Source organism: Artibeus jamaicensis, unplaced genomic scaffold (genome assembly GCF_021234435.1).
Source record: "Artibeus jamaicensis isolate MK-2021 breed Jamaican fruit bat unplaced genomic scaffold, CSHL_Jam_final contig_426, whole genome shotgun sequence".
NCBI lineage: Eukaryota > Metazoa > Chordata > Mammalia > Chiroptera > Phyllostomidae > Artibeus > Artibeus jamaicensis.
In genome coordinates this window covers 10,331,032-10,346,071 of record NW_026521826.1, presented here as the reverse complement: position 1 = coordinate 10,346,071, position 15,040 = coordinate 10,331,032, and the positions used below count along the sequence as shown (strand labels likewise).

Below are 15,040 nucleotides of genomic sequence, written 5' to 3'. Positions count from 1 at the left end.
CTATCTGATTCAGTTCAGACAGCTAACAAAATATTATCAACTAGGTGACAACAACTGGAAACCTATGATTAGGGTGCCTGCATGGTAGGGGTTCTTGTAAAACGCCCTCTTTTTGGTTTACAGACCACCACCTTCTTGCTATGTCCTCACATGGTGGAGAGAGCGCTGTTCACTTCCTGTTCTTATAAGGGCACCACTAATCTCAACACAGCTCCACCCTCATGACCTCATCTAAACGGAATTGTCTCTGAAAGTCCACCTCCAAATATCATGACAGGGGGATTACTGCTTCAATAAATGAACCTAGACAGGGTACATATACTCAGTGGGTAGCTCTATCTTTCATATCTTTTAAACTCTCCTGTTCACCATCTGTTTTTCTATGCTATACCCTGAGAAATTTCTTCAGATCTATCTTCTAGTTTACTTATTTCTATTTCCTGGTCTATAATTTGATATTTAGCTTCTCTATTGATTTTTTGAATAAGTATTTGAATATCGATTATTTGCAGTTGATTATATCTGTTTACTGTTGACAAGCATCTGCCAGATTAGGTCAATGATCAGAGAATTTGTGTTTGAGTCAGGATAGCAGCCTAAGAGGACTCCCTTCTTCCTCTGTACATTCTTAAAACTATTTTTATTATGAAGGTCACATGTATAAAAGTGTATAAAATGTTTAAGTGCAGTTTAAGGATTAATTGTGAAACGAAGACTCATGTGTGTACCAATCATTTTATGAAATGGAATATTTCAGTAACTAAGAGGGTACTTGAGCACCCCCTCCAGCTCCAACCCCAACTTCATCTCCCCAAGACATGAACACTAGACTAATGTTTGTGACAATCATTCCTTTTCTGTTTATGGCTTTACTGCATAAGTATTCATAAATAATGTATTGTTGAGTTTTTATGTTTTTGAGTTTTTGTACGTAGACTCATATTACACATATTATTCTATACTATGCTTCTCTCGTACAAGATTGTGTTTTTCATTTATATGGATACACATAGCTGTAGTTTGTCCATTTGGGGTATTAAACTACTCTATTGTGTGACTATGCCACAATTCATCCAATTTACTCTTGTTAGACCTTTGTGTCATTTCCAGTGTTTTTGCTATTACAAATAATAAGGCAGTGAATATTCTTGTATATGTCTCTTGATGCACATAGAAAGAGTTTCTTTATAGTATTTGCTTACTGATGGCATTGCTGGGATACAGCACATGCATATTATCAGTTTAACTGAATAATATCAAATTGTTTTCCAAAGTGACTGGTAGAGTTTGCATTTCTACCAGCAGTAGGTGAGTTCTTGTTCCACCATGTCACTAACAATTATTCGATTAATGTTTGTTAAATTGGCGAATATGACATTATATTGTATCTCATGGAAATAATTTCATTTCCCTGTTATTAATGCAAATAAGCAGCTTTTCAGGTGTTTACAAACCCCATTTATGTTTCTTAGCAAAATTCCTGTATGATTTTTGATAGTTTTACTATTACATTATCTTTTTTGCTTTTTGATTATTACAGGTCTTAGAAAATGTATTCTTGACACAAATAACTGCTCTCAAGTTGTGGCTTGTCTTTACTGTCTTTGTGGTGCAATTGGATGAACAGAAGTTTTAAATTTAAATGTAGTGAAATCTATCAGTGTTTTACTTAAGAAGTCTTTCCTAACTCCAGATTATAGAGAGATTCTTCTATATTTTCTTCTAAGAATTTTATATATTTGTGTTTCATTAAGTGTTCGCTCATTCTCCAGTTGACTTTTGTGTATGATGCAAAGGATTCAATTTCATTTTGTAAAAGAAAGATACCCAATTATCTTAAGATTTGTTATAAATAGTACATCTTTTTCAGCTCTATCATTAAGTAAGGTGCTATATTTAGTTTCTCCTTAGGCCAGTTTATTTTACTGATTTGGTTTTCTATCTCTATACCATAATTTAGGTAGTGAGTCCTGAGAGTTAACAGAGCAAGGCTAGTTTTGGGAGAATTAACATTTTTAAGATATTGAGTCTTCTTACCTGAAAACGGTGTAAATCTTTTTTACTTATTTAGGCTTCTTTTTAAAAGTTTTACAATTTTCTACATAAGGGGCTGACATATTTTGTCAATTTATTACTAGGAACTTAATTTTTGGTGGTATGTGCTTTTGTAAATTAACTGTGTATTCTGCAACCTTGTTCTAATAGCATTTTGGTAGATTCCGTAGGATTTTCTACAAAAATGATCAGGTCATAGATTGCATTTCATGATTCCATTTAATCTCTCTTATTGGTTTACTAACTACAAGTCTTTGTTGTATTATTTTAGTTGTTACTTTAGGGTTTATACTATATATCTTTATCTTATCATGGTTTACCTTCAAGGGATATTATACCACTTCACATATATAGTGTAAGAACCTTAAACAATATAGTTCCATTTCTCTCCCCCCCATTTCTCTTTGTGCTATTGTTGTCATACGTTTTGTTTCTATATACATTATAAACCCCACAATATATTTTTAGTTTTTACTTTAGGCAGTTATTACCTATTTTATTGACTAGGGATTTTAATAGACGTTTGCTCTGTTTTATTAATCATTTCTGGGTGGTTTTTAAAAAATATTTTATTTACCCTGGCTGGTGTAGCTCAGTGGATTGAGCACGGGCCTGTGAACCATAGGATCGAGGTTCGATTCCCAGTCAGGGCACATGCCTGGGTTGCAGGCCAGTTCCCAGCAGGGGACGCATGAGAGGCAACCATACATTGATGTTTCTCTCCCTCTCTCCTTACCTTCCCCTCTAAAAGATAAATAAATAAAATCTTTAAAAATATTTTATTTATTTATCTTTTAGAGGGGAAGGGATGGGGAGAAGAAGCGAAGGAGAGAAATATCAGTGTATGGTTGCCTCTCATGGGTCCCCTGCTGGGAACTGGCCTGCAACCCAGGCATGTGCCCTGACTGGGAATCGAAGCTCGATCCCTTGGTTCCCAGGCCCGTACTCAGTCATTTCTGGGTGTTTTGTAGCAGAAGGGTTTTTCAGAATATCTATTTTGTCATTTTGCTGAAAAAGGAAGTCTACTACTGGTCTTTCCATTATAAATAGCCTCAAAGACAGATCAATACACAAATAGTTGATATATGGATGCACAAGAATACCAATATACTGCATGTAACCCAATCAGCTAGTTACTTACTTTACAAAGCTAGACTCTCTCATAAGCATATTATAGATAATGCGGTTGACTATATTAATGACCTTTCATTGAGGCCTTAATTACATTTTTTGATGCTTCAATGATAATTTCTCTTTATAGTTATTCTTTTATAACACTGTTCCCAAGATATTCAATGTAAGCAAGTCTCACCTTGTTTATAATGTAAGCAACTTGAAGGTAGTGAATATATTTTAAAGTCCTCTGGTACACAAAATGTCAAGCCTGACATGCAATAGATATTTTCTGAATATGAAGATATAAAGTGGAATGGATGAGGTAATGGAAATAGGATAAAACTTAAGTTCTGGGATTTTTAAAACTCTAAGTAGCCAAAAAACATATAGGACAAGTCCTAACTATCATTTAAATTAAGTCACTAAAATAGTGTTTGTGGTCACACCTCTTTCTACTTCCTAGAACTTGTGAATCAGGGTTTTATCAAGTTGGTTAATACAATCTATTATGAGTAAGTAGCTCTGGCCTAGTTTCATACTCAGAATTCCAAAGTTATCAGGTTTAGCATGCCCCTCCTATTCTTTAAGGAGTGTCAGAATCCATTCCAATATTTCCTTTCTCTTATTCTACTATTTAAATGCCTATGGCATGCTGATTGTAGGATACAAAGAAGCATACTTGGTATCCTACAAAGTATGTATCCGCCATGTGATTCCTGCTTTCAACAAGTACAGTGTGAAGCTGGTATATTAAAAGAGTAAAGGCCTGTGTTCACAGTAATCTATTTCCTTTCATTATTTTTATAGTTGGAATGCTAGCCAAGCAAACATACGTCCTTCTGGCACTCATTGTAAGTATAGACTACACTCAGGTCATTGACCTTAACTCATCTATTCTTATCTCAGGCTCATTAACTGACTTTCCCACCCCACTTTTTGTGTGATAGGCAAATTCATCATAGTTCAAGTCCTTAAGTAATGATTTAAGACTCAGATGAGTTGAACGGCTACAGGTTGAAGAGCAAACAAAAGGAAAAGAATGAAATATGTTTTATACTCATAGGACTCAGGAAGAAATCTGCCCACTCCTCTCTTCCTTATTGACAGCGGCTTGGTTTAGGATTTCATCACCACTTACTGGAACTATTGCAAAAGCCTTCAATTTAGCTTTCTGCCTCCAGGCCCTCTTCACTACGGTTTATTCTTTACACTCTTTATAAGAGTAACCCTTGCACCATTTAGCTCCAATGATGTCACCTTTGCCCAGAAGCAGTCAATGGCTCCCCACTGTGCAGAAGAAAAGTCTATCCAAATAGAAAATATTCAGATCACATCAATCCTATGTAATGAGTAACACTCCAAGAGTGTATACTTGGAGTATGTATGATTCCAAGAGTATACAGTTGGAGATTTTATATATTTATTCACATAGCTATATATTGTTTGGTAAAATCAATTTGGTATAAGTGATTTAAACAGAAACCAGTTAGTTGAAATAATGATTTGATTGAAAAAGAATATCCCCAGAAACATTGTAATTTTTTAGAATTCAAGGTGATTCCCTTGCATTTTTTGCTCTATATAGCTAGCTTTCCCTCCAGTTATTTTTACTCTGTGCTGTTTAGAACATCAAATATTTTGAAACAATGTAAATATCCAACCATTTAGAGGCAGTTGAAGCCTACACGAAGCTCCGACAATAAGAAATTGTTTAAACAAATTGTAAAGGATTATAAAATGTATGTATAATATGCACAAATGTTATATGCAGTAACTTTATAGTATCTTATTTTGAGCAATTAAATAAATATTAAAAAGCCATGAAAGCATTGCCAAACAAGGAGATCAGCTATAATTTAAAATGAATATAAAACTCTAAAATTCTGGACCTTTATAGTATTATTTTGTGGTTTTATTTTACTTTTCTAACTACAAAAACATTTTGAAATATTAGCACCATGCTCTAACCAACTGAGCCAAGCACAATAATTCAAAATAGGATAGAAAAGTGGAAAAGGCAGACAAATACACAGACACACACAATCCATATTTCCCTGCTTAATGACAGCCATTTCTACATCTTCCAGTAAAAAGTAAATCATATTATGCAGACTGACAGTCACTCCATTTTATTTATGCAGTCCTCTGCTTTTGAACACTTAGTGTCATTTCAAATGACATCAAATCCTATATTTTTGTACATTTAAGTTTTTATCACTTTTTTGCTATCAGTAGTAGCACGAAGCAATAATAACTACAAACAACTGATTTGAAATTTAAAAAAAATAAAGGTTTGGGAAAAACTCCCCAGACTCCTGGAAAATGGTTTAAAAATGTTGAAAGACATAAGTTGTAAAACCACGCCCAAGTGTACTAGCATTCTTTACCAACTAGAACTGGTGAGCAGCAATATTCATCTTTATCTTTCAGGTTGTAAGCACTTCTAAGAAGTAAATGAGCACTTCTGCTCAAAACGATGGATTCCTGCCTAAATCAGGCCTTTGGAATCAGAACAGATTGACCACAACTTTCTGTCTAGTAGCACTGTAAACTAAAAGGATCAATTCTGAGATTATATTCTTTTCTAAGCTAAGGATAAGGAATACACTGTTCTTTATACTCTACGACCAGGACAATACTACCAAGTAGCAAGTTTAATTATCTGAATCCCTTCTAAACTCACTTGAAAAACAAAAATAGACTTCCAGCTAAGATGGAGGCATAGGTAGATATGCTTCACCTCCTCACATAACCAAAAGAAGGATAACAACCAATTAAAAAACAAAACAACCAGAACGGCAGGAAAATTGAACAATATGGAAGTCTGACAGCCAAGAAGTTAAAGAGGAAACATTCATCCAGACTGATAGGATGGATAAGGAAGGGCTTCCAAGGCAGACAGGATGCATGGTGAGGGAGTGGCTAGCAGATCAGGCAGTCCCGCATTCACATGCAGATAAAAATCAAGAGAAACAACTGGGGAGCAATACAGACTGCATAATCCAGAGTTCCAGCACTAGGCAAATAAAGCCTCAGAACCTCTGGCTGTAAAAATCTGTGAAGTGGAAGAAACTACTAGCCTCTCAGGAGAGTTCCTTGGAGAGACCCACAGGGTTCTAGAATGTACACGAGCCCACCCACCTCTGAATCAGCACCACAGCAGCACCTGGAAGGGCACCATTCACTTGTAGGAAGCAGGGAAGTGACTGAAAGCTGGGTGAGAGCTGAGCAAGTAGCATAGTTTTCTCTTTAACCCCTCCTCATAAACTCTAGTGGCAAGAACCTATAGGGTTTTCAGTGGCAGAAGAAACTGCCCGTCTCTCAGAAGAGTCCATTTGAGGGGCCAACAGGGTCCTAGAACATACACAGGCAACTCACTTGGGGAATCAGCACCAGGGCAGCAAATGGAAGGGTATTGGTTGTTTGCAGGAAGTGGAGAAGTGACTGAAGGCTGGGCATGAGCCAAGCAAGCAGTATCCTTCCCTCTATGACCCCTCCCCGCCAAATACAATACCACAACCCACCAAAGTGGGTTGCCCTGCCCTGGTGAATACCTAAGGCTCTGCCCCTAACAACATATAATAGGTGCCCCAAGACAAACAAATATGGTCCAATGAAAGAAGAGATCAAAACTCCAGAAAAAGAACTAAGTGATTAGGAGATAGCCAACCTATCAGATTCAGAGTTCATAACACTGGTCATCAGGATGCTCTCAGAAATGATTAAGTATGACTGCAAAATAAAGGAAAAAGTGAAAGCTATACAAAATGAAGTAAAGCAAAATATTCAGGGAACCAACAGTAAAGTGAAGGATATGTGGACTCAGATCAATGATCTGGAACAAAAGGAAGAAATAAACATTCAACTGGAACAGAATAAAGAAACAAGAATTCAAAAAAAATGAGGAGAGTCCTGGCTGGTGTGGCTCAGTGAATTGAGTGCCAGCATGTGAATGAAAGGGTCTCTGGTTTGATTCCCAGTTGGGGCACAGGCCTGGGTTGCAGGCCGGGTCCCCAGTGGGGGCTTGTGAAAGGCAGCTACACATTGATGTTTCTTTCCCTTTCTTTCTCCCTTCCCCTCTGTCTAAAAATAAATAAAAATTTTTTTAAATGAGGAGGGGCTTAGAAATCTCTGGGACAATTTTACACATTCCAACATCCAAATCATAGGGGTGCCAGAAGGAGAAGAGGAAGAGCAAGACATCAAAAACTTATTTGAACAAATAATGAAGGAAAATGTCCCCAATCTGGTGAAGGAAATGGACATACAAATCCAGGAAGCTCAGAGTCCCAAACAAGTTGGACCCAACGATGGCCACACCAAGACACATCATAATTAAGTTAACCAAGATTAAAGATAAGGAGATCATCTTAAAAGCAGCAAAAGAAAAGAAGAGTTACCTACAGAGGAGTTCTCATAAGACTACTAGCTGATTTCCCAAAAGAAACCTTGTAGTCAAGAAGGGCCTGGAAAGAACTATTCAAAGTCATGAAAGGCAAGGGCCTACATTCCAAGATTACTTTATCCAGGAAAGCTATCATTTAGAATCGAATGGCAGATAAAGTGCTTCCCAGATAAGGTCAAGTTTAAAGAGTTCAACATCACCAAGGCCTCATTATATGAAATGTTAAAGAGACTTATCAAAGAAAAAGAAGAAAATCAAAACTATGAGCATTAAAATGACAACAAACTCAACTATCAACAAGTGGACCTAAAAACAAAAACAAACTAAGCAAACAACTAGAACATAACAGAATCATAGAAGTAGAGATCACACAGAGAGTTATCAGTGGGGTGGAGGAATGAATGTGGAAAAGGTACAGGGAATAAGAAGCATAACTGGTAGGTACAAAAGAGACAGAGGGATGTTAAGAATAATATAGGAAATGGAGAAGCCAAAGAACTTATATGTATGACCCATGGACATGAACTAACTTGAGGGAATGTTGGAGGAAGTGGGGGTACTGGGGAGAGGGGGATAAAGGGGGAAAAATGGGACAACTGTAATATCATAATCAATAAAATATATTTGAAAACAAACCAAAACAAAATACAAAAGATATCCTTGTTCTGTTAGCTCTTTGTGCACCTTACACCAATACCACATTGTCTTGATTATGATAACTTTATGATGTCTCAAAACTCAGAAGTGTTCTTCCAATTCCATTCTTTTTCAGAGTTGTTTTAGCTATACTAGGTCTTTTGCATTTCAATTTGAATTTTGGATTCAGTTTGTTAATTTCTGCAATACAGCTGCTGGAATTTTGATATGTGGACAATTGACACCTTAATGATACTGATTTATCCAACCCATGAACATGGTATATCTCTCCATTCATTTAGATCTTTAAATTCCTCTCAGCAATGGTTTGTGGTTTTCAGTGTTCAGGTGATCTTCTCTAGTCTTTTTTCAGATTTATCCCTAAGTATTTCATATTTTTGATGCTATAACAAGTGATATGTATATATTTTAAATCTCATTTTTCCAAATACTCATTGCTAATGTGTAGAACTATAACTGATTTTTGTATATTGGTATTTTGTCTAATGCAACCAGCCCAGACATGAAGGGACAGCTATGTTTTTTTTTAAAAAAGAGTGTAACAGCAATTCAGCAGAGATAATCTTTTTAATAAATGGTGCTAGAACAATTTGATGGCCATATTCACCCCCCAAAAAACAAATCCAAACTAAACCAGTACAAAAGTTTCAATCCATACTTCACATCATATAAAATTAACTCAAAAATGAATCATGCACATAAATCTGAAGCCTAAAGCTACAAAATTCTAAAAGAAAACTTTACAGCCTTGGATTAGGCAAATATTTCTTAGATGTGACACTAAATGCATAACAAGAAATGCATAATAATTCATAACAAGAAAATAAGTTGAACTTGGTCAAAATAAAATTTCCTGTTTTCATCAGACACCATTAAGAGATTGAAAAGACAACCCACAGACTTTAAGAAAATATTTGTAAACCATGTATCTGATAGAGGACTTGTATCCAGAATATATAAAGAACTCTTAAAACTCAATAATAATACACTGAGTTTTGAAATGGTAAAAGATTTAATCAGACTCTTTACCAAAGAAGATATGGAGATGGCAAATAAGCACATGAAAAAATGCTCAGCACAGTAATTAGGAAAATGAAAATTAAAACTATGAGAGACCATTATACCCATTTTAGAATGGGTAGAATTAAAAAGATGGACCATACACACTGCACACCCAACATTTGTAACTATGTGAGGTGATGGATGTGTTAACTAACCTTATTATGATAATCATTTCACAATATACTGTATATCAAATCATCACACTGTACACCTTAAATTTATACAATGTTATACATCAATTTTATCTCAATAAAGCTGGAAAAATCTTTTAAAAAGTTATTTAAAAGTTGATCATGCCACATACTGACAAGGATGTGGAGGAATTGGAACTCTCCCACACTGCTGGTGGAAATGTAAATAGTACAATTCCTTTGGGAAATAGCTTGGCAGTATCTTTTAAAAAATTAAATATTCACATGTCATACAATCCAGCCATTCCACCCCTAGTCATTTTCTCTACCCAAGAGAAATAAACTCCTATATCCACACAATAACCTAAATGTAAATGTTCATAGCAACTCTATATGCAATAGCCGAAAACCAAACCAACACGAATGTCCATTAACAAGTGAAGGGGAGTTCCAGTCAACATGGTGGCATAGGTAAACATGGCTCACTTCCTCACATAATCACATCAAAATTGCAACTAAAGTGTAAGACAACCATCACTCAGAACTGTCAGAAATTGAGTTCAGTGGAAGCCTGACAACTACAGAATTAAAGAAACCACATCCATGCTGGTTGGTAGGAGGGGCAGAGATATAGAATGGGTTGGTCCCACACCCACATGTGGTGGATAAAAATTTGGGGAGAGATATCTTAGGAGCAAGGAGTCTTAGTCCCACATCAGACCCTAGCCCAGAGTTTTAGTGCCAGGAAGATAAGTCCTCACAAAAACTTCTGGCTGCAAAAACTATCAGGGACTGAGCTGGTCAAAGAAACTACTGATGTCCCAAGCAATTCCTCTTAAAAAAACCCATTAACAAATTTACTCAGACTCACTCCCTCTGATCTCTAGCAGCTTGAAAGGCACCAGTGGCATAGAAAAAGGAACTGAAATGTCTGGTATCAAGACAAGAGCTGAGGGACAGCTTTTTCCAAGACAGAAAGGTGGGCAGAGGCCATTGTCCCTTTTCAGAACCCTCCTCCACAGAGCCACAGAGCCAGGAGGCAGGTGCCATATCTGAGTCTCTACCAAGCTGGCTAACACTGTTTGCCTTGATCTGAAGATCCTCTGAGACTCTGTCCCACCCAACTTATGAGCCCACCCAAACTGTTAACCCTGATTTTTCCATATGACTAGCTGGTCTTAGCTCATGTTTCAGAACTTCCTAAATCCTCTCAAACAAGCAATAGCTGGCCTCAGTGAGCCCCAGTCCTAGGCCCAGCACTAGCAGCAGCCAGTCTAGATTAGATTCATAGCTTGGCTTTACCTGGGTATCTTCACACCCAGCATAAGTTGCTGCCACCTCAGATTGCTTTATAGCTCAGGCAAGCTAATCTCAGGCAAAACACAGGTGGGGTGTGACCTTGGCCTACACCACCCAGGAAACTGCAAGGCTAGCACACCCAGTGGACAGCTACAGACCACTTCAGAGCACCACCATCCTGCCCCTGCACAGCTGATTCGTGAGTGGGGAGGTTGGTGGTCAGTGGTCACAGGTAGTCCTTGCAGCTGACCAGCTGGGTAAACACCCCCCCACTGACCTGCTAACAGCAATCAAGCCTCAACTATAAAAGAAGGGTGTACTAAACCCACATGAACGGCACATCTCAATTACCTGAGTGATAAGGAGGCTGTGCCACTAGAACCTACAGGATCCCTACTACATTAGGCCATTCAACAAAGACAGGGAGTCATAGCAGCTTGACCCAATACATAGAAACACAGGGAGGCTACCAAAATGAAGAGACAAAGAAACATGACCCAAATGAAAGAACAAATCAAAACTCGAGAGAAAAGAACTAAACAAAACAGAGATAAGCAATCTATCAGATGCAGAGTTCAAAACACTGGTTATAAGGATGCTCAAGGAACTCAGTGAGGACCTTAACAGCATAAAAAAAGATCCACTCGGAAATGAAAGATACACTATTTGAAATGAAGAACAATTTACAGGGAAACAACAGTAGAATGGATGAAGTTGAGAATCATATCAATGATTTGGAACATAAGAGAAAAAAAAACAATCAACCAGAACAACAAGAAGAAAAAAGAATCCCCCCAAACGAAGATCATATAAGCAGTCTCTAGAACAGCTTTAAGCATGTCAACATTTGCATCACTGGGGTGGTAGGAGAAGAGCAAGAGCAAGAAATTGGAAATCTATTTAAAAAACAATGAATGAAATAGATTCATCTAATTTGTTGAAGGAAATAGATATGCAAGTCTAGGAAGCACAGAGTCCCAAACAAGATGGATGCAAAGAGACCCACTCCAAGACACACCATAATCAAAATGCCAAAGGTTAAAGATAAAGAGAGAATCTTAAAAAGTAGAAAGAGAAGTTGCTTACCTACAGTGGAGTTCCCATAAGACTGTCAACTGATTTCTCAAAAGAAACTTTGCAGACTTGAAGGGACTGGCAAGAAATACTCATGAAAAGTGGGGAACTACAGCCAAGATTGCTCCACCCAGCAAAGCTATTTAAAATTGAAGGGGAGCTAGATTCTCAGAGAAGAAGGAAAAAAAACAACTAAAGGAGTTTATCATCACCAAACCATTATTATATGAAATGTTAAAAGGCACTTATTTAAGAAAAAGTTCAAAGCTATGAACAATAAAATGGCAAAAAATACATATCTATCAACAACTGAATCTAAAAAAACAAACTAAGCAAACAAGAACAGAGATATAATCATGGACACAGAGAGTGTTTTGATGGTTGCCAGATTGGGGGGGACGTGGGGGAATGGGTGAAGAGGTGAGGGGATTAAGAAGTACAAATAGGTTGTTACAGAATAGCCATGGGGATGTAAAGTACAGTTTAGGAAATGGAGTTGGAAAAGAACTTACTTATACCTGTGACCATGGACATGAACAATAGTATAAGGATTGTCTCAGGGAATTGAGGGTGCTGGGTAGAGGGGGAAAAGGGGGAAATTTTTGGAAAGCTGTAATAGCATAACCAATAAAATATAATTAAAAAATAAAACTAGAAGAAGAAATATAAAGATAAAGGTACTTAAAAAAAAACAAGTGAATGGATTATCAAACTGGGTGATATCTATGCAATGGAATAATACTTAGCAATAAAAAGAAAGGTACTATTAATGCAAGTAACAATGTGGGTTAATTCTTAGAATGGTTACTATGAATGAAAGAATCCAGACAAGAAAGAGTACATACCACGATCGCAGTTATATTAAATTCTATAAAATTCAACAAATTAGTGACAGAAAGCAGATGGTTGCTGCCTGGGAGACAAGGCTCTTTGGGAGGAAAGGAATATAAAGGACACAAAACCTTTGGTAGTGACTATGATGTTTATTCTCTTGATCATGGTGATTGCCATATGAGTTGTATACATTTCCTCTAAATTTATCAAATCATGCAATTTTCATGTATGCAGTTTATCTGTCAATTATCCCTCAGTAAAGCTGTGTAAGGAAAACTAGGAAACATCAGGAGTTATAAGTGGCAGCAATAACTTTGCAAGACAAAAGCTGTAGTTGATGAGCTTTGGAGATCTTGACTGCAGTCTTCCTCTCTGCACTTTGATAATAGCTCATTTTTGCTGAGTTCTGACTAAAGCTGCATTTCACTTTCATGACTGCCGAAGTCCCCTGGCTATCTCCTGCATCTTCTAAGCGTCATGTAGGATACTGGTTAGTCAGCTGGGAGGACCCAACAACATAACTCAGATAACCAGATGGGGGTGAGGGGTTCCAACAACAATTTATTTATGAAAATAAAACTTCATGGAATTCACAGAGCTATGGCTTTCACACCAACCCAGCCAGGGTGGATGTCTCTGATCAGGTAGTGGCTAAACTGATCTGACTGACTGGATGTAAATAATGGGGAGTATTGCCTTTAACACACACGGAAGGAAGGAAGGAAGGAAGGAAGGAAAGAAGTGAGAGATATAATGGATTTACTAACTCCCCCTGGGGAGTCCATGGATGGCCTTCAGTGGGTCCATGACCCCAAAATTATATGTACGTTTTGTAAATATATGCACTCATGCATTTTTCTGGGCAGAGGGTCCGTAGTTTTCATCATACCCTCAAGGAGCGTCCAAACTAAAAAGCAGCACCAACACAGATAACGCCAGACCCATCTATCATCCTTTCTTCTCCCTCCACTGTAGCTCCCAGGAGAAAAATCTATCAGTTACTCTTTCGATTCTTCCCCGCTGCGATTACAACTATAGGAACCACATCAAACTATTACCGATTTCATTTCTTCCCCTTTGGCGAGGAGCGCATACTCCAGGCTGCCCGACTACTCTACGCCCTCCCACAGATTCCTGCTGCTCAAGAATTTGGAGCTGTTTCCAAATTCCCCAGTTGTACAACCTGCTCGAAACGTTTTCTCTCCCAAGGGACGTATTCCCCACCCAGTCCTACCATTACCCACCCGGGTTATTTGCTTTTTTTCTGAGGGTTTTGATGGGGTCCTCTTCCTCCGAAGTCTACGAAGACTGCCTGCTTTGCAACGTTCGCCCAGCTTTCCTCCTAGGGCTCGGGAAAGAGCGCTCACGATTTCTCCAAATTGCAGTAAAACTTCAACTCGGATTTTCCACTGCAAACTCTGAGCTTTTCCTCTTGCCTCGGAAATCGGGAAGAGGTCCTATTAAAAGCCTGGCCTTGCAGCTCCCTCCCTTGAGCGACCTGGCCAGCCAGCATGGGTGGGGGCGCTGGGACCAGCGCTCTGCCCTTAGCCACCACTCACTCCACATGTTGCCCGCCAAGAGGTGCAGCGCCCCCTCTCAGGTCTGCGCTCACTCCTTTCCTCCCAGACCAACTCGCGGGCGCCACAGGTGGGATTCCCAGTGCTGTCCACAGGCGGCGCCCGGCCCTCTTTCCGCCGCCCGGCCAAGGGCGCACGCCTCTCCTTACCCAGCGTCGCCGGCGGCCGGAGCAGCAGCAGCAGCAGCAGTAGCGTGGGGATGTTGCTGAGCCAGCAGTCCCTGAGCAAGCGGGTCCTGGCCTTACTCTCGACCACCATGTCCTCACACTGGTGGGGACGCCCTGCCACCAGCGTGTGCAGATGCCTGACGGTCCCTGAGGAGGTGACTGGCGAAGCTCCCTGAACTAGCCGCCTTGCGTCGCATTCGCTTTCGCTTTTGCTTTAGACCCCAGAGGGCTGGGGAGAGGTGAGAATCAGGACAGATCTGTGACTCAGCATCCCCACCCCCTCCTCTAGAAAAAGCCCCGGCCTGATCGCCGTGCCACCGCCCCAAGTCTCTGGAGCACCGCGGGCCGCCGCGAGGAGCAGAGAGACCCAGGCTGTCACCTGCGGAGGACTGCATTTCTCCCCCCTACTCTCCTCGCTTCTCGTGACCCCAAAAGTCCATTCGGTCTCATGTCCCCACGCTAAGGGAGTGGGCAAAACCTCTGGAAGCGAGGTATTTCCAGTAAGCGCGGCCAGTGGGCGTCCACACGGGACTCTTGCTCCTCTTGACCTTCCTTAGCTTGTCCCTGCCTGTCGCTCCGACTTCACCTTTCCAAGTTTCCCTGCACCTTTAAACCTTGGGCTGGCGGGCAAGTGGCCCTGCGATCCACCTGTGCCTCCGATCA

At 39.2% G+C, this 15,040-nt stretch overlaps 1 protein-coding gene across 5 annotated transcripts in view; it reads right to left on the bottom strand.

Moving 5' to 3' along the window:
• Positions 1-14,605, bottom strand: part of IL15RA (interleukin 15 receptor subunit alpha) — a 36,892-nt gene extending 22,287 nt beyond the window's left edge. For all 5 annotated transcript variants that reach the window (XM_037143549.2, XM_037143551.2, XM_037143550.2 and 2 more), the window contains exon 1: positions 14,360-14,605. In XM_037143549.2, coding sequence (XP_036999444.2) covers positions 14,360-14,468 — 109 coding nt within the window. In that variant the 5' untranslated portion in view covers positions 14,469-14,605. The remainder of the gene's footprint in view (positions 1-14,359) is intronic.
• Between the last annotated feature and the right edge of the window lie 435 nt (positions 14,606-15,040).